Source organism: Lolium perenne, chromosome 4 (assembly GCF_019359855.2).
Source record: "Lolium perenne isolate Kyuss_39 chromosome 4, Kyuss_2.0, whole genome shotgun sequence".
NCBI classification, from domain to species: domain Eukaryota; kingdom Viridiplantae; phylum Streptophyta; class Magnoliopsida; order Poales; family Poaceae; genus Lolium; species Lolium perenne.
The window spans coordinates 196,856,660-196,875,457 of record NC_067247.2 but is presented as its reverse complement, the minus strand read 5'-3'; the positions used below and the strand labels follow the sequence as shown (position 1 = coordinate 196,875,457).

At 42.5% G+C, this 18,798-nt stretch overlaps 1 protein-coding gene across 2 annotated transcripts; it reads left to right on the top strand.

Moving 5' to 3' along the window:
* The first annotated feature begins 10,382 nt into the window (after window positions 1–10,382).
* On the top strand, window positions 10,383–18,043 carry LOC127295227 (uncharacterized). Of its 2 annotated transcripts, XM_051325136.2 has the most exons (13): window positions 10,383–10,813; window positions 11,080–11,222; window positions 14,241–14,357; window positions 14,680–14,794; window positions 15,469–15,606; window positions 16,086–16,181; window positions 16,266–16,379; window positions 16,501–16,569; window positions 16,687–16,757; window positions 16,857–16,950; window positions 17,221–17,346; window positions 17,438–17,527; window positions 17,750–18,043. In XM_051325136.2, exons 1-13 carry the CDS (start codon window positions 10,430–10,432, stop codon window positions 17,846–17,848), a joined length of 1,656 nt encoding a protein of 551 aa, XP_051181096.1. In that variant the 5' UTR covers window positions 10,383–10,429; the 3' UTR covers window positions 17,849–18,043. The 2 variants fall into 2 exon arrangements, with proteins under 2 accessions (XP_051181096.1, XP_051181097.1); XM_051325137.2 differs by lacking the exons at window positions 10,383–10,813; window positions 11,080–11,222 and adding an exon at window positions 11,443–11,483.
* The last annotated feature ends 755 nt before the right edge of the window (window positions 18,044–18,798 follow it).

The following is an 18,798-nucleotide window of genomic DNA, read 5'->3' as shown; positions in this document are numbered from 1 at the left end:
GAGATCCCACCCTTTTTGCCATCCGCAGGGACTTGCCCCCGTTCACACTTCCTTTGGTGTGAGGCCAGGTATAAAGATCCAAGCCCACACTGCCTTCTCCGCGACTGCAAACCCACCCTTTTGTCCACCCGTACACCCCCAGTAGTTCCCGATTACGGCTTTACTCACGGTGCACTTTGGACAATCCATCATAGACCGTAGAGCTAATCATCACTAATGGATGGGGATTTAAAAGGCTATCCCAACCTACGGAAGTGCCTCCAACACCCTGCAGCTCTACCAGTCCGTTGGCGTGCAGAAGGGAAAAGATACGGCTGGCTTCACTAGAGCCATTATAGATCTCATGGTTAACACGATTTGTACGGCGCTAGAATCACTGGACGGCATTGGTAATTAATCCTAGGTTAATATAACCCTTGCAATGGAACCTCCACCATATCAACACATACCATGGTTCCATTGCCAGCCACATAGTCATATTCATAGTTGGAAAGTAACATTTTATTTGCGATGCAGGAATGATAAGTATATAGCTTTGCATTAAAGTAGTAGAAAATAATCAAGTTGACATGAGCAAGGGTGAACTTGCCTGTGGACTGCGAGATAGTGCAGTTCAATGCAGTTGATGGAACCTGGACCTCGGGTTCTGTAAGAAGCATCATTGTCCGGTAAGGACAATGTTATAAAATCCAAATAGTGCAATCATGGATGTATTATTTTATGTTGAATCCCTTTACCCCAATGAGTTATTACAATTTAGGGTTGAGTTAAGATTTATGCCTTTGGCAGTAACTTGCAATTGATTTAAGGGGTAAACCATTTTAATTCACATAAAGTAAAATACTTCAAAGTAAAACTACTTTACTTGGTGATTCATTATTCATTCCAAAAATGATTTGAAATAATAGAGTTGCCTCTATATTTTGGAATAGAAATGAATAGAGTATTTTTCTTTGAAAAATACCTTTCTCAATAGAAATGACTTGGAATAATAGAATTTCCTTTTGAAATGTTTGAAAATAAGTATTTGAACTTATTTGAGATTTTTCCTTGAATTTTAAATACAAGGAAATAATAGTTTGAAATTCCAAGTTATTATTTTAAATTCATCAAATTCATAATTTTGAATTTGTTTCTTAAATTCTATTTTATATTTTATTTAGGTTAAGATTTATTTTTCATTCACGAATCCAATTTTTAATGGATTTTTAGAGTTGTATTTTATTTATTAAAAATTGGTGAAATTCTGGCTTTTTCTAAATGATGAAAAGTCCAAAATACCCCCTGGCCCCAATTGGGCCAGCCCATTACCTAAGCCCATGGGACAGCTAACTAAGGCTTGCCCCATAGTGGCTCGGTGGCACCGACGCGGCCCACCTCTCTCACTTACGCGTCTCTCTCGCTCACTTGCCCTAACCCTAACCTCTCGCGACCCCGTGGCGATGGCGTCGCCGCCATGCTCCGGCCACCTCCTGGCCTCCCTACCTTCGCCACCTACCTGATCTGGACCGCCGCGAGACGATATGTCGATCTGTCCGCGTGGTTTCTCCAATCTCCTCCTCTCCTGGCGAATCGCCTATGCTCTGGATCTACTGGAGAATCGCCTCGGGCGATTTGGTGGTCTCCGGCGAACTCTCGTCCTCGCCGTCGACGTGCGCGCCTACTGAGACCAGGCACAGTGCGGTCTTGCTTGCCGATACCCGGTGCCGTCGTCTCCGTGCCGTGCTGCTGTGGTGGTGTTCATGCTCGTCGGCGTAACGCCGGCGTCTACCCTGGGTCTTGAAGCTGCTATGGCCGCGCGAGCACTGCCTCGCCATGCCATAGCCTCTGCCACCAGGCGCATGTAAGTGTTCTGCTCTTTCTCCTTCTCTTCTCCATGCCTGTGCGCCTCCCAAGTTACTGTGCTTCTTCTTCCTCGTATTCTACTGCTCTCTGGTGATCCTGTGATCACACAGAGCTTTGCCATGGCTGCCTAATCTACCTATGCTTCCATTTGCTGCAAGTTATGGCCAAATTACCAATTTCTGGTACTGGCCAGTGTTTCCTTGTTTGCTGTACATGCCACGTGTTGCTTATCTATTGCTCCTAGCATGCTCTGATCTTGCTATGCTATCCTGTGCTTGCTTACAAGCTTGATATACCATGTTGTTCATGCTTATGGGCTTGCTATGCTTACTGGCAATCTGCACTTGCTTGTCTAGGTGTACTGATGTGCATTTGTGACACTTGTGAATGCCAGTGATGTGTGTGAGGTACTTTTGTGCCTCCTGTGTAAGCTATTGATCCATTGGATCAACCATTCTTTGTTGGCTAGCTTATCTGTGTGGCTTGACTTGATTCAATTGATCTATCTGATCAATTAACTGTCAGTGATTGGTTGCTGATTAATTATGTGGCTAAGTAAATCATTTTCCTTGTTGATGCTGATGCTCAAGCATCACTATGCTACTGCATACATGTGCTGTTGCTTATTCTAGCTCATTGAACTTGATCTAGTGGCTATGATGCAGTGATTTGTGCTGTGTTGCCTTACAGTATGCTACTGTCAGTAAATAGCATGGATCTGTGATATATTCATGCTTGAATAAATTGATTTATGATGAACTGCTTATGCAGTGATGATTTAAATTACTTGCTTGTAAATGAATTTGTTGTTTATAATGATTTAACAAGCAAATGAATCTGAATCCAACTCTGGATGATGATGTTCTGTATTTGGCTTTACTTTAACTGGTGCTAAGTGTGATGTGACCTCAGTAGCCTTGCTACTGATTGGTTGCTCACCTATTTGGTTGGATCTTGTGGGCTACTCAACTTTGCTTGCATGTTTGGGGATCATAGTAACTATGAATGCCAATATGCTTGCCTGTGATGAAATCTAGGGTTTTACTGATGGTTATGTGCCTAGGATTTTCTTTGTAGTCTATACTAGCTGCCAATGTTAAGGAAATCGGTAATCGTTAACTGCTCGGTCGGCTTGGGAGTAGCGATTAATCGGAATTCGGATGATTAACTGATTTAATCGGTCGGCTATTAATCGGTGCAATCTACACAAATTAACACTTAAAATAGTTTATATAAGAAAAATAATAGTATATGAGCCTCTATATGTCTGGCCCTACTTCTTTAGAGTCTAAAATCCCAGAAAAACATGTACGCTTCTCTTTCGTGACCTAATCTTTCAAGGTCACGAGGGAATCAAAATCCACTAGTCGAAACGGTGTTCCTTCCTTCCACTTCTTCTCCTTTCACCTTTGAAGTTAATCTTCTCCCACCACCTACCTTGGGTACAACCCCTCTTACACCTCAACCACCTAACCTATTCAAGCCATCCTCGAGCTCATGTATCCGAGGTCTGGGCAACTGCGAAGAACTAGTTAGGGAGGGCAAGGAACTAGCTTGTGATAGTGCGAATCGAGCTGCTGGAGGCTGCAATCAAGCGGGAGCTTCGCAAAACATACCTTATTGGGGCGGGGTAGCGCCTGTACTAGCGATATGCATTGAAAATTTTGCAACTTTTTGGACCAAGTGTAGTAGTTAATCGGAAACATACCTAGTAATCGGACTTTCGAACTGATTAATCGGGCTAAGGGATTAATACAAGCGATTAATGATAATCGACACGGTCAGGCCCCTTGTAGCGATGAATCGGCCTATTAATCGCTGAATCGTCCTAGTTTTTGAACAGTGCTAGCTGCTAATTATTGCAATACATCTACTGGTGCTATCTGTGCATAAGATCTTGCTTCTGTGCACAAGATCTGTATCTCGATGGTTTCTATTTTGGTGGCTTTTTAGACTAGCAGTGATCCTTGGTGAAAACCAAGTGATAATTCACCCTGTTGAGCATCTGCTCAACCCCATGACTGTGTCATGCATATTTTATGGATTAGATCCATTGAATCTTTTCCAGGAACTTGGTATACCTTGTTCCAGCTCCTAGAATGAGATTTTGTGTTGGTGCAGACTTGGGGTTTGTTCACAGCCCTTCACCTCCAGTCCTGGTTGATCTTCTAGGTCACCATGATTTCTGGTGGCTGAGGGTTTGTGTGTGTTTGGTGCTGTTCTTGAGCAAGAACTGGATGAACTCTGTGTTGCTCTATCTTCACCCTTACCTGGTGAATTTCTTATCTGGTCGACTGCTACAGTTTCTAGGGTTGGTGCTGCTTTTATATGAGGCCTACTTCTTCCCTGGCCTTGACACACAAGCCTGACTTGCTTTGTGACTAAGTTGTTGCATGGCCTTGCTGTGGCTTGCCCAGCTCAAGCTCTCATATGCTGAAACTTGATCCCTCTGTGGTGCTCAGTCTTGGTCTGCTTGATCCTATCTTGTGCTGTCCAGGCTTTGGACAAGCACAAGTATGCAGTGACAGTGTACTCTGTCCAAACTGAATTTCTGTGATGTCTCCACTCTGTCCAAACTGAATTTCTAACACTTAACATTCTGGCTAGCATTTGCTTTTCTGTTTTGCAGGTTTTGAAGTTGAATATGACCAGAAGATATTCTTCAAGGCATTTAGTCTAGGTTTTAGTTTAGGTCAAACTTGTAATTTTTCTTTTTCATTTATGTTATTATTCCTCAATTCGTGTATCAAGAATATTGTAAAGACAATGTATTCTGTGTTGTTATCAATAAAGCCCAAGTTTTTGTTTATGAGCTTTTGATTTATGTAATGTTTATATTCTGAATTAAATATTGTATTTAATATTCAATTTGAAATTCAAAATCATTTGAATTCATATGTTGTATTTGAATTGTGATATTCATAGTGCTTATTGCTTATTGTTGAATGTTTATAACTTGTCAAATGAAATCATTCCCCAAATCAACAAGATACAAAAGAGATCATGTCGAAATTTCCCTAACTCACATTGCCTAACCCTAAGTGCAAAATGAGAGAGAACTTCGATCCCTCTTAGGTTTAGTTGCAATAAGGCGCGAAAATTTCCCCCGTTTTGCGATGAAATGCACATCCCATTTCTAAATCTACCCTTCGTTGTTCCTATGTTCTGGGTTATTACACGGCGGCGGCCCTCCCGCCTCCCGGGGCTGTGGCGGTCTGACGAGGATGGAGGGGAGACGGCGGACCTCCCGCCTCCCGCATGGATGGACGAGGACGGTGGCCAGAGCCTGTGTTGCTGCCTCCCCGCCTCCCATCGGCGGCACGCCGGTCGTAGCTGGTGATGGACGACGAGCGAGCGGCGAAGGGGCCACCGGCGAACACCGAGCCTTGACTTCGTTCTTGGCGGATGATGGCGGCGGCTTGTGGCGTCGTTCCCCTGCGACGGCATCATCTTTGCTGGCCTCTCTGTTTGCTCTCGCCGAGTTGGGGACTCACGGCTACCGGTGAAAACCGTGTCAAGATTGACGGGCGATGGCGGCGTTAAGCGTCGCTTCCTTCTTGAAGGCATCGTCGTTGCATTCCGCGGGAACTCACTCGTGCTGCTCCGGGGGAAACCCTAGATCCAGCCAGGATCGGACGATGACGGCGCTTCTTGCGTCGTGTTACCTCTTGGGGCATCATTTTTGGAGCAGCGGCTGGATGGAGGTGGTTTTTGGTGGAGTGGTGTTCATCTACCATGTTGTCGTCGATGATTCTCAGCGGCGTGGAGCTGCGGGGTATCGAAGACGGGCGAGGATTGCTGGACGCGGGCAAGATGGTGGAGCTGTTTGGTGTTATGGTGACATCGACAACAAGCCTGGCACGGTTAATATGTTGATCTTTCTTGAAGATGGGTTCGAGATAGATGGCGGTTGCGAACTCTGCGACGTGTGCAATGACACACCCTCAGGGTTTTGCTTTTTGGATGATGTGTGTTGGTGTACCGTCAGGGAGTATTGCCTTGCTCATGATCCCCCCTTCATCGTAGGTATAGCGAGTTGTCGCTAGGAAGGAGGCTTCGAGATTGATCTTTGTATTTCCCTTGTAAGGCATTGCGAATAATTTAATAAAGAAGAAAGTTGTGTGCATCCTTTGGATGCAGCTGGGGCTATGCTCCTTGATCGAAAAAAATCGTGATCTCCAAGCGTGAGGACCTAAGGACCGCGATTGATAGTCCAGCTAAACTAAGATGAGATGGATAATCAAAATGGGCTCAAAGAGCAAAAGTAAATCATATTCAAGAAGGGGGAGATAATGCTAAATATTTTTATCTAGTAGCAAATGGCAAACATAGGAGAAAAAAGATCTTTCAATTGAATAAGATGAAGGTACAATAGTGGGTCTAGATAAATTAAAGGTTTATAGTATGGAATATATAAGAGCTTATTTGGAGCATTGGCTCCGAATCATTTTTTCCATGAGGTAATCGGAAATGGCTGATATTTCCCAACTTTCCGATGAGGAAAGTAACATCTTATTTGCGGACTTGACCGAACAAGAGGAGTATGATGCTATTATGCAAATGGAGAAGAACAAAGCACCGAGATCAGATAGGTTCCTACTAAATATATTAGACTTCTATAGATATTCCTTTTTTGGTAGAGTGATGGTCACAAACAAAAATATGGACCAACTAAGTGAAGCATCATCTGTCGTGCAAAAGATAAAGAAGGGCTAGGCATCGAAGTACTAGACCTAAAAAAATACTTAGTAAGTGGTTGTTTAAACTTTTAAATGAAGAAGGGGTTTGGTAAGAATTAATTCATGACAACTATCTTCATTACAAGACTTTGTCACACAAGTCATGGCAAAGCCTTTGGATTCACCCTTCTGAAAAGGTCTTATGAAAGTTAAAAGAAGATTTCTTCAGTAGGGGTTCTTTCAAGCTTCGGAATAGCATGTACACTAGGTTTTAGGAAGATAGTTGGTTAGGAGATGCGCCTTTGTTCCGACAATATGCCTCGTTACACAACACAGTCCAACAAAAACAAGTTTCGGTAGCTGACACTATGGCTCATATGCCTCTAAATATTACTCTTCGGAGAACTCTATCATCCAACAAGTGGGAGAAATGGATAGAGTTGGTTGAACGCCTAATGCATGTTCAACTTTCCAACAAAAAAGATATGTTTGTTTAGGGTTTAACTAACTCAGGTAGCTTCGCCGTCAAATCAATGTATCTTGATCTATTAGATGATCAAACCAAGTACCTTGGTAAATATATTGGAAATGTAAATTCTTTTGAACATAAATATCTTTGTGTGATTCCTTCATCGTAAAATCATTTTGATCAAAGGCAATCGTGCAAAAAAGAAATAGGCAAGGTAACATTACATATGTGTTCTACGATAAATATGAGTCGATACAAAACTTGCTCTTTGAGTGCCCATTTGTGAAATAAATATGGTGTATAGTACATTTGACGTTTAGTGTGTCAGATCCTACTAATGTTAATAATCTATTCGGGAACGGGCTAAGCAGTATTGCCAAAAAAAATTGAATAGAGTGGCAGTTTGTGCTATAATATGGGCTAATTTTACTGTGTAATGACTTTATTTTTAAACAAACTAATAAAAAATCTTTCATGTAAGTTATCCCTTTGGTTATTTACTAGATCCGTATGTGTTTCTATCTACAAATGCGGTTGAGCATGTGGTTTAATTCGATAAACCTTACGAGCCCCAACGCCCTAAATCATATCTATGCTTCCGAAATAACTGGAAATATAGAAATAGATACTTTGGCTTAGTGGAGCAGTGGGATGCCATGGAGTTTAGGTGCAGCCAATTGAAGATGGTAGCACAGGATTTTTATAGTTGGTGCCCTTGGCAGCTTGATCACATGATCACCCTTTTGATGTATCATTTCTTTCGATGATTGATCTTTATATTGGCACTTTGTGATCCATGAATTGTAATAAATATGACAATACCTACCACTAATGAAATAAAGAGGCCATAGCATCCTTTCGATGCAGAAGCCGGGTATGGCACCATTTCCAAAAATGTGGTGCTTGCCAAATATAAAGTTCAATTTACATGGAGTTGTTTCTCTCTTGTAACAACTGATTGTAGTCTGATGTGATGCAATAGAAGCAGTGACACAAGGAACCCATGAAGCTAGGCGCCAAAAAGTGCGAGTGGCTTAACACGAGTTTATGTCCCCATTTGGATGACGTGTTGCTCATAAGCTTCTTAGAACATCTTCAGTAGAGCACGATAGTAAAACCTAGTCCCAATAAACCACACTTCTCCCGAAAACCAACCAAAATGTAGCTCCAGCAAGCCCCAAAGGGAACCCCCAATCCTAGTTTGTTGGGAACTCCTAAAACCACCTACCCTACTTCCTCTGAATTGACACTCTAGAAACTCACTCCTTACCATTTATTAGCCATGAAAGCCAACCGCTCTACTGAAAATTTGAGCCCGCCCACCCAAACCATCGCCCTGCCACCATCCCACGGATGCGCCTCTCTCCTCATGATCTCGGAGTCGTTCCGCACCTGGTCGCCCCTCATACAGCCTTAATTAGGCAAGAGAGGAGGACCTAGGACGGATTTGCCCCTACTATTCAAGCCAGCCGGAACTTGGCATGGTTCCTCCGGTGACCACGCTACCTTGGCGTGCCACCGAGCTTCTAATTGAGATCTTTCAACCCTATCGTTGCTCTCCCCTTACGGACCCGCAGCCTCGATTGCCTCTCTCCTCGGTAGCTCGTAGCCGCCATTCGTGTGAGCTCGCCGACACCAACATGATTTCTTTGGATACGAACAAGGAAGATGAGCGTCTCAGCACCATTGGGAACATACCTCCTCATTTAGTGAGGTACAATTTCTAGGGTTTTCTTGACTGTGATGTCTTATGAAATTTTAGCCGATTCAAACTGCTTTGATAAATTTATGGGAATCAACATGTGGATGCGGTATTTGGGACTTGAAATCGGATTTTAAGCATTGACTCAAAGGATTTTTTTTTGCTTATTTTGGAAGAATTAAACTTCATAATCGACACGAAGAAGAAATTTAGTGAAGAGAGGAAGAAGAGTGAAAAGAAGCTAGAGCTAGCAAACGAGGCAACTGAAAGATGGATGAAGTAGTGTTGAAGATAGATGATGAAAAAATAGAATTAATGAAGAAAAGATGTAAATGAAGCTACATTTGTCATGTATTCTCCACAACACAAGATCAAGGCCGATGCATCTAGGTTGAAAATGAAGAAGATCAAAAGATATGCTGTCGAGAAGAAAATATGCCTACAATATTCATTTGGTGATATTCTTAACCTAGTAGCGCTTGTAATCTCAATGTTAGGGTTAGTTTTATAGACATGAATTAGCTTTGTCTTTATGGTTGTCGACCACAAATAATATATTGGGAGCACATTTTTAGGAAAGTTGCTGGAGATGAGCCCTTTGACTAAAAACAAATCCTCTCTCGTCTCCCCAAAAATATCCTTTGTTTGATTTACATAAAGGGGTTCTAGAGGAGACGATTTAGCTTTTAGTATTCCTATACGACATTTTAGGTGGATTAGGCTTTGATTTGCTATGTGTGTCATGTCACTTTTTTTTCATTGGGTTGTTTTCTTGCAGTTAACCGATTTATGTCTGAGGATATATAAACTAAAGATGCAGATGTGGAATAATAAAACTTCTGTTTCCGAAGAAAAACATAATCCTATGGAATGGCTCGCATCTAGTTAAATCCATGATTTTAAACATCATGAACATTTTCTACTATGTTTATTTCTTTCCAAAACCTTGTATTTGTTCTTATGTAGCATCCAAACAACATAATGAGACAATTCTTGAATTTGGATTTGTGAAGCATTCAACTAGATGAACCCACCTTAATTGTAGTGTCCGCATGTTTATGCATTCGTTTTGTTTTCACTTTGAAATAGTTCCAAGTGGTTGTCTATAACGATCTTGTTGGGGAATAAACATACAAAATTTTAGGCGTATCAGAAGTCTTAATCATTATACTGTACATCTTTTGCCGACACTTGTATGAACATTATAACTAGAAGATGGCATATGTACTAATGTTATGGTTTCCACTTAACTAACAATATAACATCTATTTACATAATGAAAAATATTAAAGATAAAATCCAAGACACATTAAATGAAATGCAGTTATTCTGAATGGATGCATTTTTTATACTCACTTGTCTTCCATTGGTCGAACCTGAAAATCATGCAAAGCATTTTAAACATTTTTTTGTTTATCTTCGGCACTTGTAGCCAAGAGAAGCACAACTTAGCTTTGGTGAATGATCCTTTAGCACAGCTATATAGCTATGGTTCCAACGCTTGGTTAGCTTGGTCAAACTTGGCGGACAGTTTCTCGGCGAATTGTGACAAAATTTGGCAGTATATATAATTCTCAGGACGTCAAGATTCGTGCCCCAACAGTCCAATAGCTCGGCGCGGCATCCAACGGACCAGGCTTCCCCGCGTCATCACCCAATCCACGCGAGCTTCCCCTTCCACTCGGCCGTTGGAACGAGCCAGAGAAGCGTCGTCACGTCACCCCTCGCCGCGCCATGAGAGCAGCCTGCCTCTCCTTCACCGCCGTCTCCCTCCCCCTCCCCTCCACCTCCGCCGCTGCCTCGGGCCAGCGCTGCAGGAGTCATCACGCCTCCTTCCGCTGCTCCTCGCCACAACGCCACCGCGGTGGCGCCGTGGTCCGGGCCCTCGACGAGCGGCTGCTAGAGGCAGCAGCGCCCGAACCGGCGGAGACCGAGGTCGAGGATGATACTGGTTTAGTGGAGCTAGATGACGGCGGCGAATGGGAAGGGAAGGAGGAGGGTGATGGTGTGGGCCAGTCGGAGGCCCAAGACCAGCGGAAGAGCAGGCGGCGTCAGCAGCAGGAGGAAGATGCCGCCACGGCCGAGCGCGACCGGTTCAAGCTCATTAACGGCAAAGAGGTACCCGGATTCGTACAATTCAGCTGCTCTAGAATCACTAACTGCCCTGCAAACACAGCCACTAAATGGGCCTTTTGATTCACCGGAGGCTACCTACTCTGACTAACTAACTGAGGATAGGATGATAGGATGCAGATATTGAGTTCACTGGCCTGTTTTTGAGTTAACTTCAGAGTCTCCTCCACTCCAGAAAGTCATTATATTCGTTGTTGAAATCTGTGGTGTGGCTTTCACCGGGCCGGGCTGAAACTCAAAGTTTGGTGCAGATATTTCAAGAGAAGACCTACCTAGTTGGAGTTGAATGCAAGAGGGCAGGAGGCGACAACTTCAGCATAGAGGAATCACTTAAGGAGCTCGAGCAGTTAGCTGATACTGCTGGACTCACCGTTGCTGGATCCACATATCAAAAGTAAGCTCCCGATCCTCGGTTGCCCAAGTCATTGTGTTATATGTTGAGGTAGATCATGCCATGTAATTGATTCAGAATGTAGTTATATTTACTCTACCAAAGAAGCCTGTTTTCTCCTAAAAATCCTTCCATGTGTTCCATCCAAATGTAGGAGCCATGCTTTGTCTTATCTACATCGTGTTTGACGACATGTGGAGAATGAATATTTGCGCGACAAGTCCGTTGGCGACGCTCGATGTGCAAACCTAAAATTGATGAATGGTTAGTATAGTGACACTAAAAGAAGTTCAATATTTAGTAAGCTGGTTGCACAATCATATATTCATACTGGCTGACAGAAGCGTAGAAATGGATTCGTTCAGCAAAGTTTAGAAGCTCGATTTCATGCACCATGCTTAGATATCTGATTTAGAAAAACTTATAAAAGCAATTCAGCCCCCCAGAAAAAGGAAATGCAATTATGGAATATTTATTTGTGATACAACCACAGTTTTAACTTTTAACTGTATATCCAGCACCACAGTACTAAATATTTTTATATTAGTGGATGAGCCTATGAAATGAAAAGATACCTCAGATAAGGATCTTTTATCTGCTACCAAATCCGAATGGCTCTTCTGCCTTGCCTGGCAGTAAACCTATATCTTGTTACCCGCAAAGAAACCTACATCTTCTTTTTGATTGACTTCATCCTCTCAAGGAGAGAATACAGGAGTGCGTGCCTAGATTGTAAGGTGATACCTGGAGAGAGTGTTGTCCATCAGCATAAGCTTGTGGTGGCTGACTTCCGCTTTCGACTTCGTGTCCAGCGGGATAAGCGGGCGAAAGTCGCTAGAACGAAGTGGTGGAAGCTCAAGGGGGAGGTAGCTCAGACGTTCAAGGAGAGGATCATTAAGGAGGTCCCTTGGGAGGAAGGAGGTGATGCGGACAATATGTGGATGAAGATGGCGACATGTATTCGTAAGGTGGCCTCAAAGGAGTTTGGAGTATCCAGGGGAAGTAGAACCGAAGTTAGGGATACCTGGTGGTGGAACACTGATGTAAGGCTATTAAAGAGAAGAAAGATTGTTTCAGACGCATGTACCTGGATAGGAGTGCAGACAACGTGGAGAAGTACAAGATGGCAAAGAAGGCCGCAAAGCGAGCTGTGAGTGAAGCAAGGGGTCAGGCGTATGAGGACCTCTACCAGCGGTTAGGTACGAAGGAAGGCAAAAAGGACATCTATAGGATGGCTAAGATCCGAGAGAGGAAGACGAGGGATGTTGACCAAGTCAAATGCATCAAGGACGGAGTAGACCAGCTCCTGGTGAAGGACAAGGAGATTAAGCATAGATGGCGGGAGTACTTCTACGGGCTGTTCAATGGGGAGACTGAGAGCTCTACCATTGAACTGGACAACTCCTTTGATGATACCAGTAGGCGTTTTGTGCGATGAATCCAGGAGTCTGAGGTCAAGGAGGCGTTGAGAAGGATGAAGGGAGGCAAGGCAATGGGCCCTGATGGTATCCCCATTGAGGTGTGGAGAGGCCTCGGAGACATAGCGATAGTATGGCTAACTAAGCTCTTCAACTCCATTTTTCGGGCAAACAAGATGCCAGAAGAATGGAGACGCCGTATATTAGTACCAATCTTCAAGAACAAAGGGGATGTTCATAGTTGTACTAACTACCGTGGAATTAAGCTTATGAGCCATACAATGAAGCTATGGGAGAGAGTCATTGAGCACCGTTTAAGACGAATGACAAGCGTGACCAAAAATCAGTTTGGTTTCATGCATGGGAGGTCGACCATGGAAGCCATCTTCTTGGTACGACAACTCATGGAGAGATACAAGGAGCAAAAGAAGGACTTGCATATGGCGTTCATTGACTTGGAGAAGGCCTACGATAAGATACCGCGATACGTCATGTGGTGGGCCTTGGAGGAACACAAAGTCCCAGCAAAGTACATTACCCTCATCAAGGACATGTACGATAATGTTGTGACAAGTGTTCGAACAAGAGATGGTGATATCGATGACTTCCCGATTAAAATAGGATTACACCAGGGGTCAACTTTGAGCCCTTATCTATTTGATTTGGTGATGGATGAGGTCACAAGGGATATACAAGGAGATATCCCATGGTGTATGCTCTTTGCGGATGATGTGGTCCTAATCGATAATAGTCGAACGGGGTCAATAGGAAGTTAGAACTATGGAGACAAACCTTGGAAACGAAAGGTTTTAGACTTAGTAGAACTAAAACTGAGTACATGATGTGCGGTTTTAATACTACTAGGCACGAGGAGGAGGAGGTTAGCCTGGATGGGCAGGTGGTGCCTCAGAAGAACACCTTTCGATACTTGGGGTCAATCCTGCACAAGGATGGGGATATTGATGAAGATGTGAACCACCGGATCAAAGCCGGATGGATGAAGTGGCGCCAAGCTTCTGGCATTCTTTGCGATAAGAGAGTGCCACAAAAGCTAAAAGGCAAGTTCTATAGGACGGCGGTTCGAACTGCAATGTTGTATGGCGCTGAGTGTTGACCGACTAAAAGGCGGCATGTTCAACAGTTAGGTGTGGCGGAGATGCGCATGTTGAGATGGATGTGTGGCCACACGAGGAAGGACCGAGTCCGGAATGATGATATACGAGATAGAATTGGATAGCACCGATTGCATCGTCTAAGATGGTTTGGGCATATTCAGCGCAGGTCTCCAGTAGCTCCAGTGCATAGTGGATGGCTAAAACATGCTGATAATGTCAAGAGAGGACGGGGTAGACCACACTTGATATGGGAGGAGTCCGTAAAGAGAGATCTGAAGGACTGGTGTATCACCAAAGAACTAGCCATGGAAAGAGCCGCATGGAAGCTTGTTATCCATGTGCCAGAACCATGAGTTGGTTACGAGATCTTATGGGTTTCACCTCTAGCCTACCCCAACTTGTTTGGGAATAAAGGCTTTGTTGTTGTTGTAGTATACATATTTTAATGTCATTTCAGTTCGGTCTTATGTTTTTGTGCTTTTCATCAGGCTTTCAAACCCAAATCCAAGGACTTATATTGGTTCGGGGAAGGTTGCTGAAATCAGGAGTGCAATTCAAGCACTTGATATTGAGACTGTAATTTTCGATGATGAGTTGTCTGCTGGGTAAGCTCATTTATTACTTCCGTCCAACTCAACATGTTTATGTTGTCTACTGACATTACTGCAATCAGAGAGCTCATGTGTCCTGAAATAAGAAAATATACCTCCCCTAGTTTGGATATGTGATGTGTAGTCTGACTGTTCAAGGTCAAGCTTTGACTAACTGTTATAATTCAATAATATTTGGGTCTGTTGCACAAAACTGATATCACTGATAGTGCCTCCTTTTGTCTCCAATTCTTTTCCGAGGTTAAAGAGTAAAAAACTTAAGTCCGGAAAAGTTCTTAGAGTTTTAATCATTGAATTTTTGCTCAATTTTGAACAGACAGCTGCGTAATTTGGAGAAGTCTTTTGGTGGAGGAGTTCGAGTCTGTGATCGGACTGCTCTTATTCTGGACATTTTTAATCAAAGGGCAGCAACACATGAAGCTTCTCTGCAGGTAAACGCAACACATCAGCATGGATTTGTGGAATACAGATCCTCAAAGATTTTTCTGAGGCTTGCGACTTCTCACTCATCAATATTTGGATGGCATAGAACGTGATCTTTTCAATTTGGTTTAGCTAGTTCTCGAACTAAGTTAGTTCTCAGTCGGGTCCTACACCATCAGATTTGCATCGAGATTCATGCTTTTGAGTTGCAAGTTGGGTTATAACTGATATTTTTTCAGTTGCAAGTTGAGTTGCAACTGAAAATTTTCAGTTGCAAGTGAGGTTGCAACTAAAAAAATGCCTCCGAACCGTTAGATTTTCGTTGTAGTTCATGCTAATCGTGAGTTGCAACATGGGCTGCAACTGAAATTCGATGACGTCAACTGACTGAGAACTAGTCACACCCTTCCATTATAGTAGTACTAGTGGAGCACCCTGTACCATTTATGAGTTGCTAAGTGGATATGTTGGGGGCTGTCAGGCTGCCATACGATAAAACTTCTGGCTCATATAATGTCTTGGAGTACAAGCTCATCACAGTTTTCATGAAAAGTATTTGGAACTGCTTTTCATGAACATCTGAAGTTCTGTGCGTAAATTATGTACAATCAAAAGACCAACATAAGTTGGAAAAAAAACTGCATTTTCTTTGGAATTGATGTGCCTTATGTTCCCTTTTTAGGTCACTTTGGCACAGATGGAATATCAACTTCCTAGGTTGACAAAGATGTGGACTCACCTTGAACGGCAGTCAGGAGGACAAGTCAAGGGTATGGGTGAGAAACAAATTGAAGTTGACAAGCGCATCTTGAGAACACAAGTAATATTCTTGCTCTTACAGTTAAAAATATTTATACGTGACCTGTCAAATACGAAAAAACACTATGCTTCAAAATACTCCCATACTTTAAGGACACTTGATTGTTAAATAGAAGGATTAAATGTTCATATGTTGTTGTGCTATGTGAATATTTGGTACTTCGGATCTTCTGAGTCAAGTAAATCAAGAAGAGTTCCTATATGACCTGCCAGTGTATACAGTTAATATATTTAAGCAGAGTATGGTCAGTGATGTTCCATTTCTTGTTTATCAAGTAGCTCGAGCAATGATAATACATGTGTTATCATCCTTTTATACCCACCTACTGATCATTGAGATGTCATTTTCACAATTCTTGAACATAAAAATAATGATTAGTAGCCATTTACTAGTTAAGGTGAACTACTTGTGTTAGTGTCTGAGAAATACTCCTTTTTTTTCTGGAATTGATTATTCTCAAACCCAAGTATCTTCTATAGATCAGCACTTTGAAGAAAGAATTGGAATCCGTCCGAAAACATCGAAAGCTTTATCGCAACCGTCGACAATCGGTGCCTATTCCTGTTGTTTCTCTGGTATGACCATTGAATTCTTATTTGGAGTACTAAGAAGTTGCTTTTCCATTGAAATTGTTAATAGATAAATGTCCAAATTTTCAGGTAGGCTATACAAATGCTGGGAAAAGTACACTCTTGAACCGCTTAACTGGAGCTGATGTGCTCGCGGAGGATAAATTATTTGCCACATTAGATCCAACAACACGGAGGGTTTTGGTATGTACTAAGACACTGACATCTTAATAATCTCAATATGTAGGGAAAGTTAGATATATGATGCTCGGATGTGTCTGTGCAAGCTGGATAAAGAATGCCTAATTGGTGCACCACTTTGCAGATGAAGAACGGCACTGAGTTCCTCCTAACAGATACTGTCGGGTTCATTCAGAAGCTACCCACTATGCTGGTATGATATTTGAAAGCATAGTACTCTTGCTGAGATGTTGTCTTCTCTAACATGCTTATTGTGACCCTCCTTCCTTCCATGATCTGCTGAGTAAATTAACTATTGGTGCTTGACCAGGTAGCAGCCTTTAGAGCAACGCTGGAGGAGATATCAGAGTCATCAATTATAGTTCATCTTGTAGATATCAGGTGCGCAACTAACGTAGTACAAAAGATGTTCTCCTCATTATGATTCCATCTAATGCATCTATGCAGATTACCATAATGTCTGTGTCATGCGTGTTCCAGCCATCCATTAGCTCAGCAACAGATAGATGCTGTTGACAAGGTGCTGAAGGAGTTGGATATAGACTCGATTACGAAGTTGGTTGTGTGGAATAAGGTTTGTTTCTAAAAGAGACCTAGTACCGGCAATAATTTCTTTGCTTTCAGCTAATTTCAAGTGTTAATATTCCCTATATTTCATAAAATTCATTAGTATATGTTGGTACTTCTCAAAACGTAAGCTGCATGCTCGTATTTGTGATTTTTCTATGGAGCTGGATTTTAGAACCAAGAAATTTTCTAATTAAATAATTAATCTCTAAGATCTGCATAAGTAGTATAGTTTTTTAATGATCTATTAATTAAGTATACTTATTATGATATGCAGATTGACAATACCGATGACCCGGTGAAAGTGAAAGAGGAAGCTGAAAAACAAGGGATAATCTGCATATCAGCCATGAATGGTGATGGTTTGGAGGAGTTCTGCAATGCAATCCAATCAAAGTTGAAAGTACGATTTGTTTTGGCTTTGGACATTTGCCTTATGTGTTGCTTTTTTAAATTTATCTGGAATGATCTATTCCTATCTTTTTTCTCCACAGGACTCGCTGGTGCCCATAGAAGCTTTTGTTCCGTATGACAAAGGAGAGCTGCTTAATGACATACATAAGGTTGGAATGGTTGAGAGAACGGTGAGTGTCCTGTTTGATCATTAAAAGCAGCAACTCACATGTAAAGTACAGATATTTATATTTAGAGTTGTTCTCCAACTCACTCAAGAGTTTCCTCACTGTTTTTCTAGTCACGGCGATTTAGAATATAGACACTCGCCTAACTGTGATTTTCCGGAGACCGATTCAGCAAAAAAGATGATACACTCTTATTCTGAGCTAACAGCGTCATTGTTTGTGCAGGAGTACATGGAAAATGGCACCTTCATAAAAGCACACGTGCCTCTACCTCTTGCAAGGCTTCTCACGCCGCTGCGGCAGCAGGTGGCGACCGCTCTATGATCCTTTTCTTTTCCAGCCCATCGGCAAGTCATATACAGTAGTTGGCGAGCGATGTACAGAGTTTAGCAGTAGATTATCATTTTTCAAGTTTGATCTTTGTAGTGCACGATCATAGAGTTGTAAGTATACATGAATTAGACAGCTGTACAACATCAATGAATTACAGTATCATTTTGTAAATATTTTTTGTGAGAACATGTGTCTGTCACACCTGCATCATCGACTACATCGTCAGATACTTCAGTGTGACGAGAGAGAACACCAGGTGCTTCGTGGGCCGAAAGGCCGTGTTTAGTGGGCTGGGTGTCAGGCCGTGCTCCTCTGCGTGTGGCCGGCGGGTTATAATCTGAGAGATGCCTCTATAAGCGCTATCGAATGAAAGAGGGGTTTTTTAAACGAAGCAAAACTCTGCATTATTTTATTTATTAATTACGAGAAATTTCCAAGTCTTTTTAGAGAGAAACCTGGCGAAAACCATTACAAATAGGACCAAGTTGATATGGGGTTGCGCGATCTTCTCAGTAAGCGACGGGTGGTGATAAACACGTGATGGTAGCAGCGGATGAAATCGATGATATGAGGAGGATAACTTGTATGACGCCGACGAAGTCTCTCGATTGATTCCTGATGCCAATGCAACAGCTCTCAACCCTGCAAGATATTCGTAACTTCACACACTTGCGCACGTAGCCACCGACCACGAAGCGGTAGATTGCAATCTTCTAATCCCCAATGGAATAGCAGATCACACAAACTTTCAGTAACAATAAAACTCCATATCGCAACGAATTGGAGAGTTGGGATTCAATAGTTTTGCATAGCAAACAACTAAGAACTATGGTTTATCTTAAACGTGGTCTAAAGCAACTAGGGGCGTCCTAGGCACTTATATAGGCGTCCGGGACGACCTCTGGTCGAAAAGATACAAAAATAACCGACCCAGAATAGAT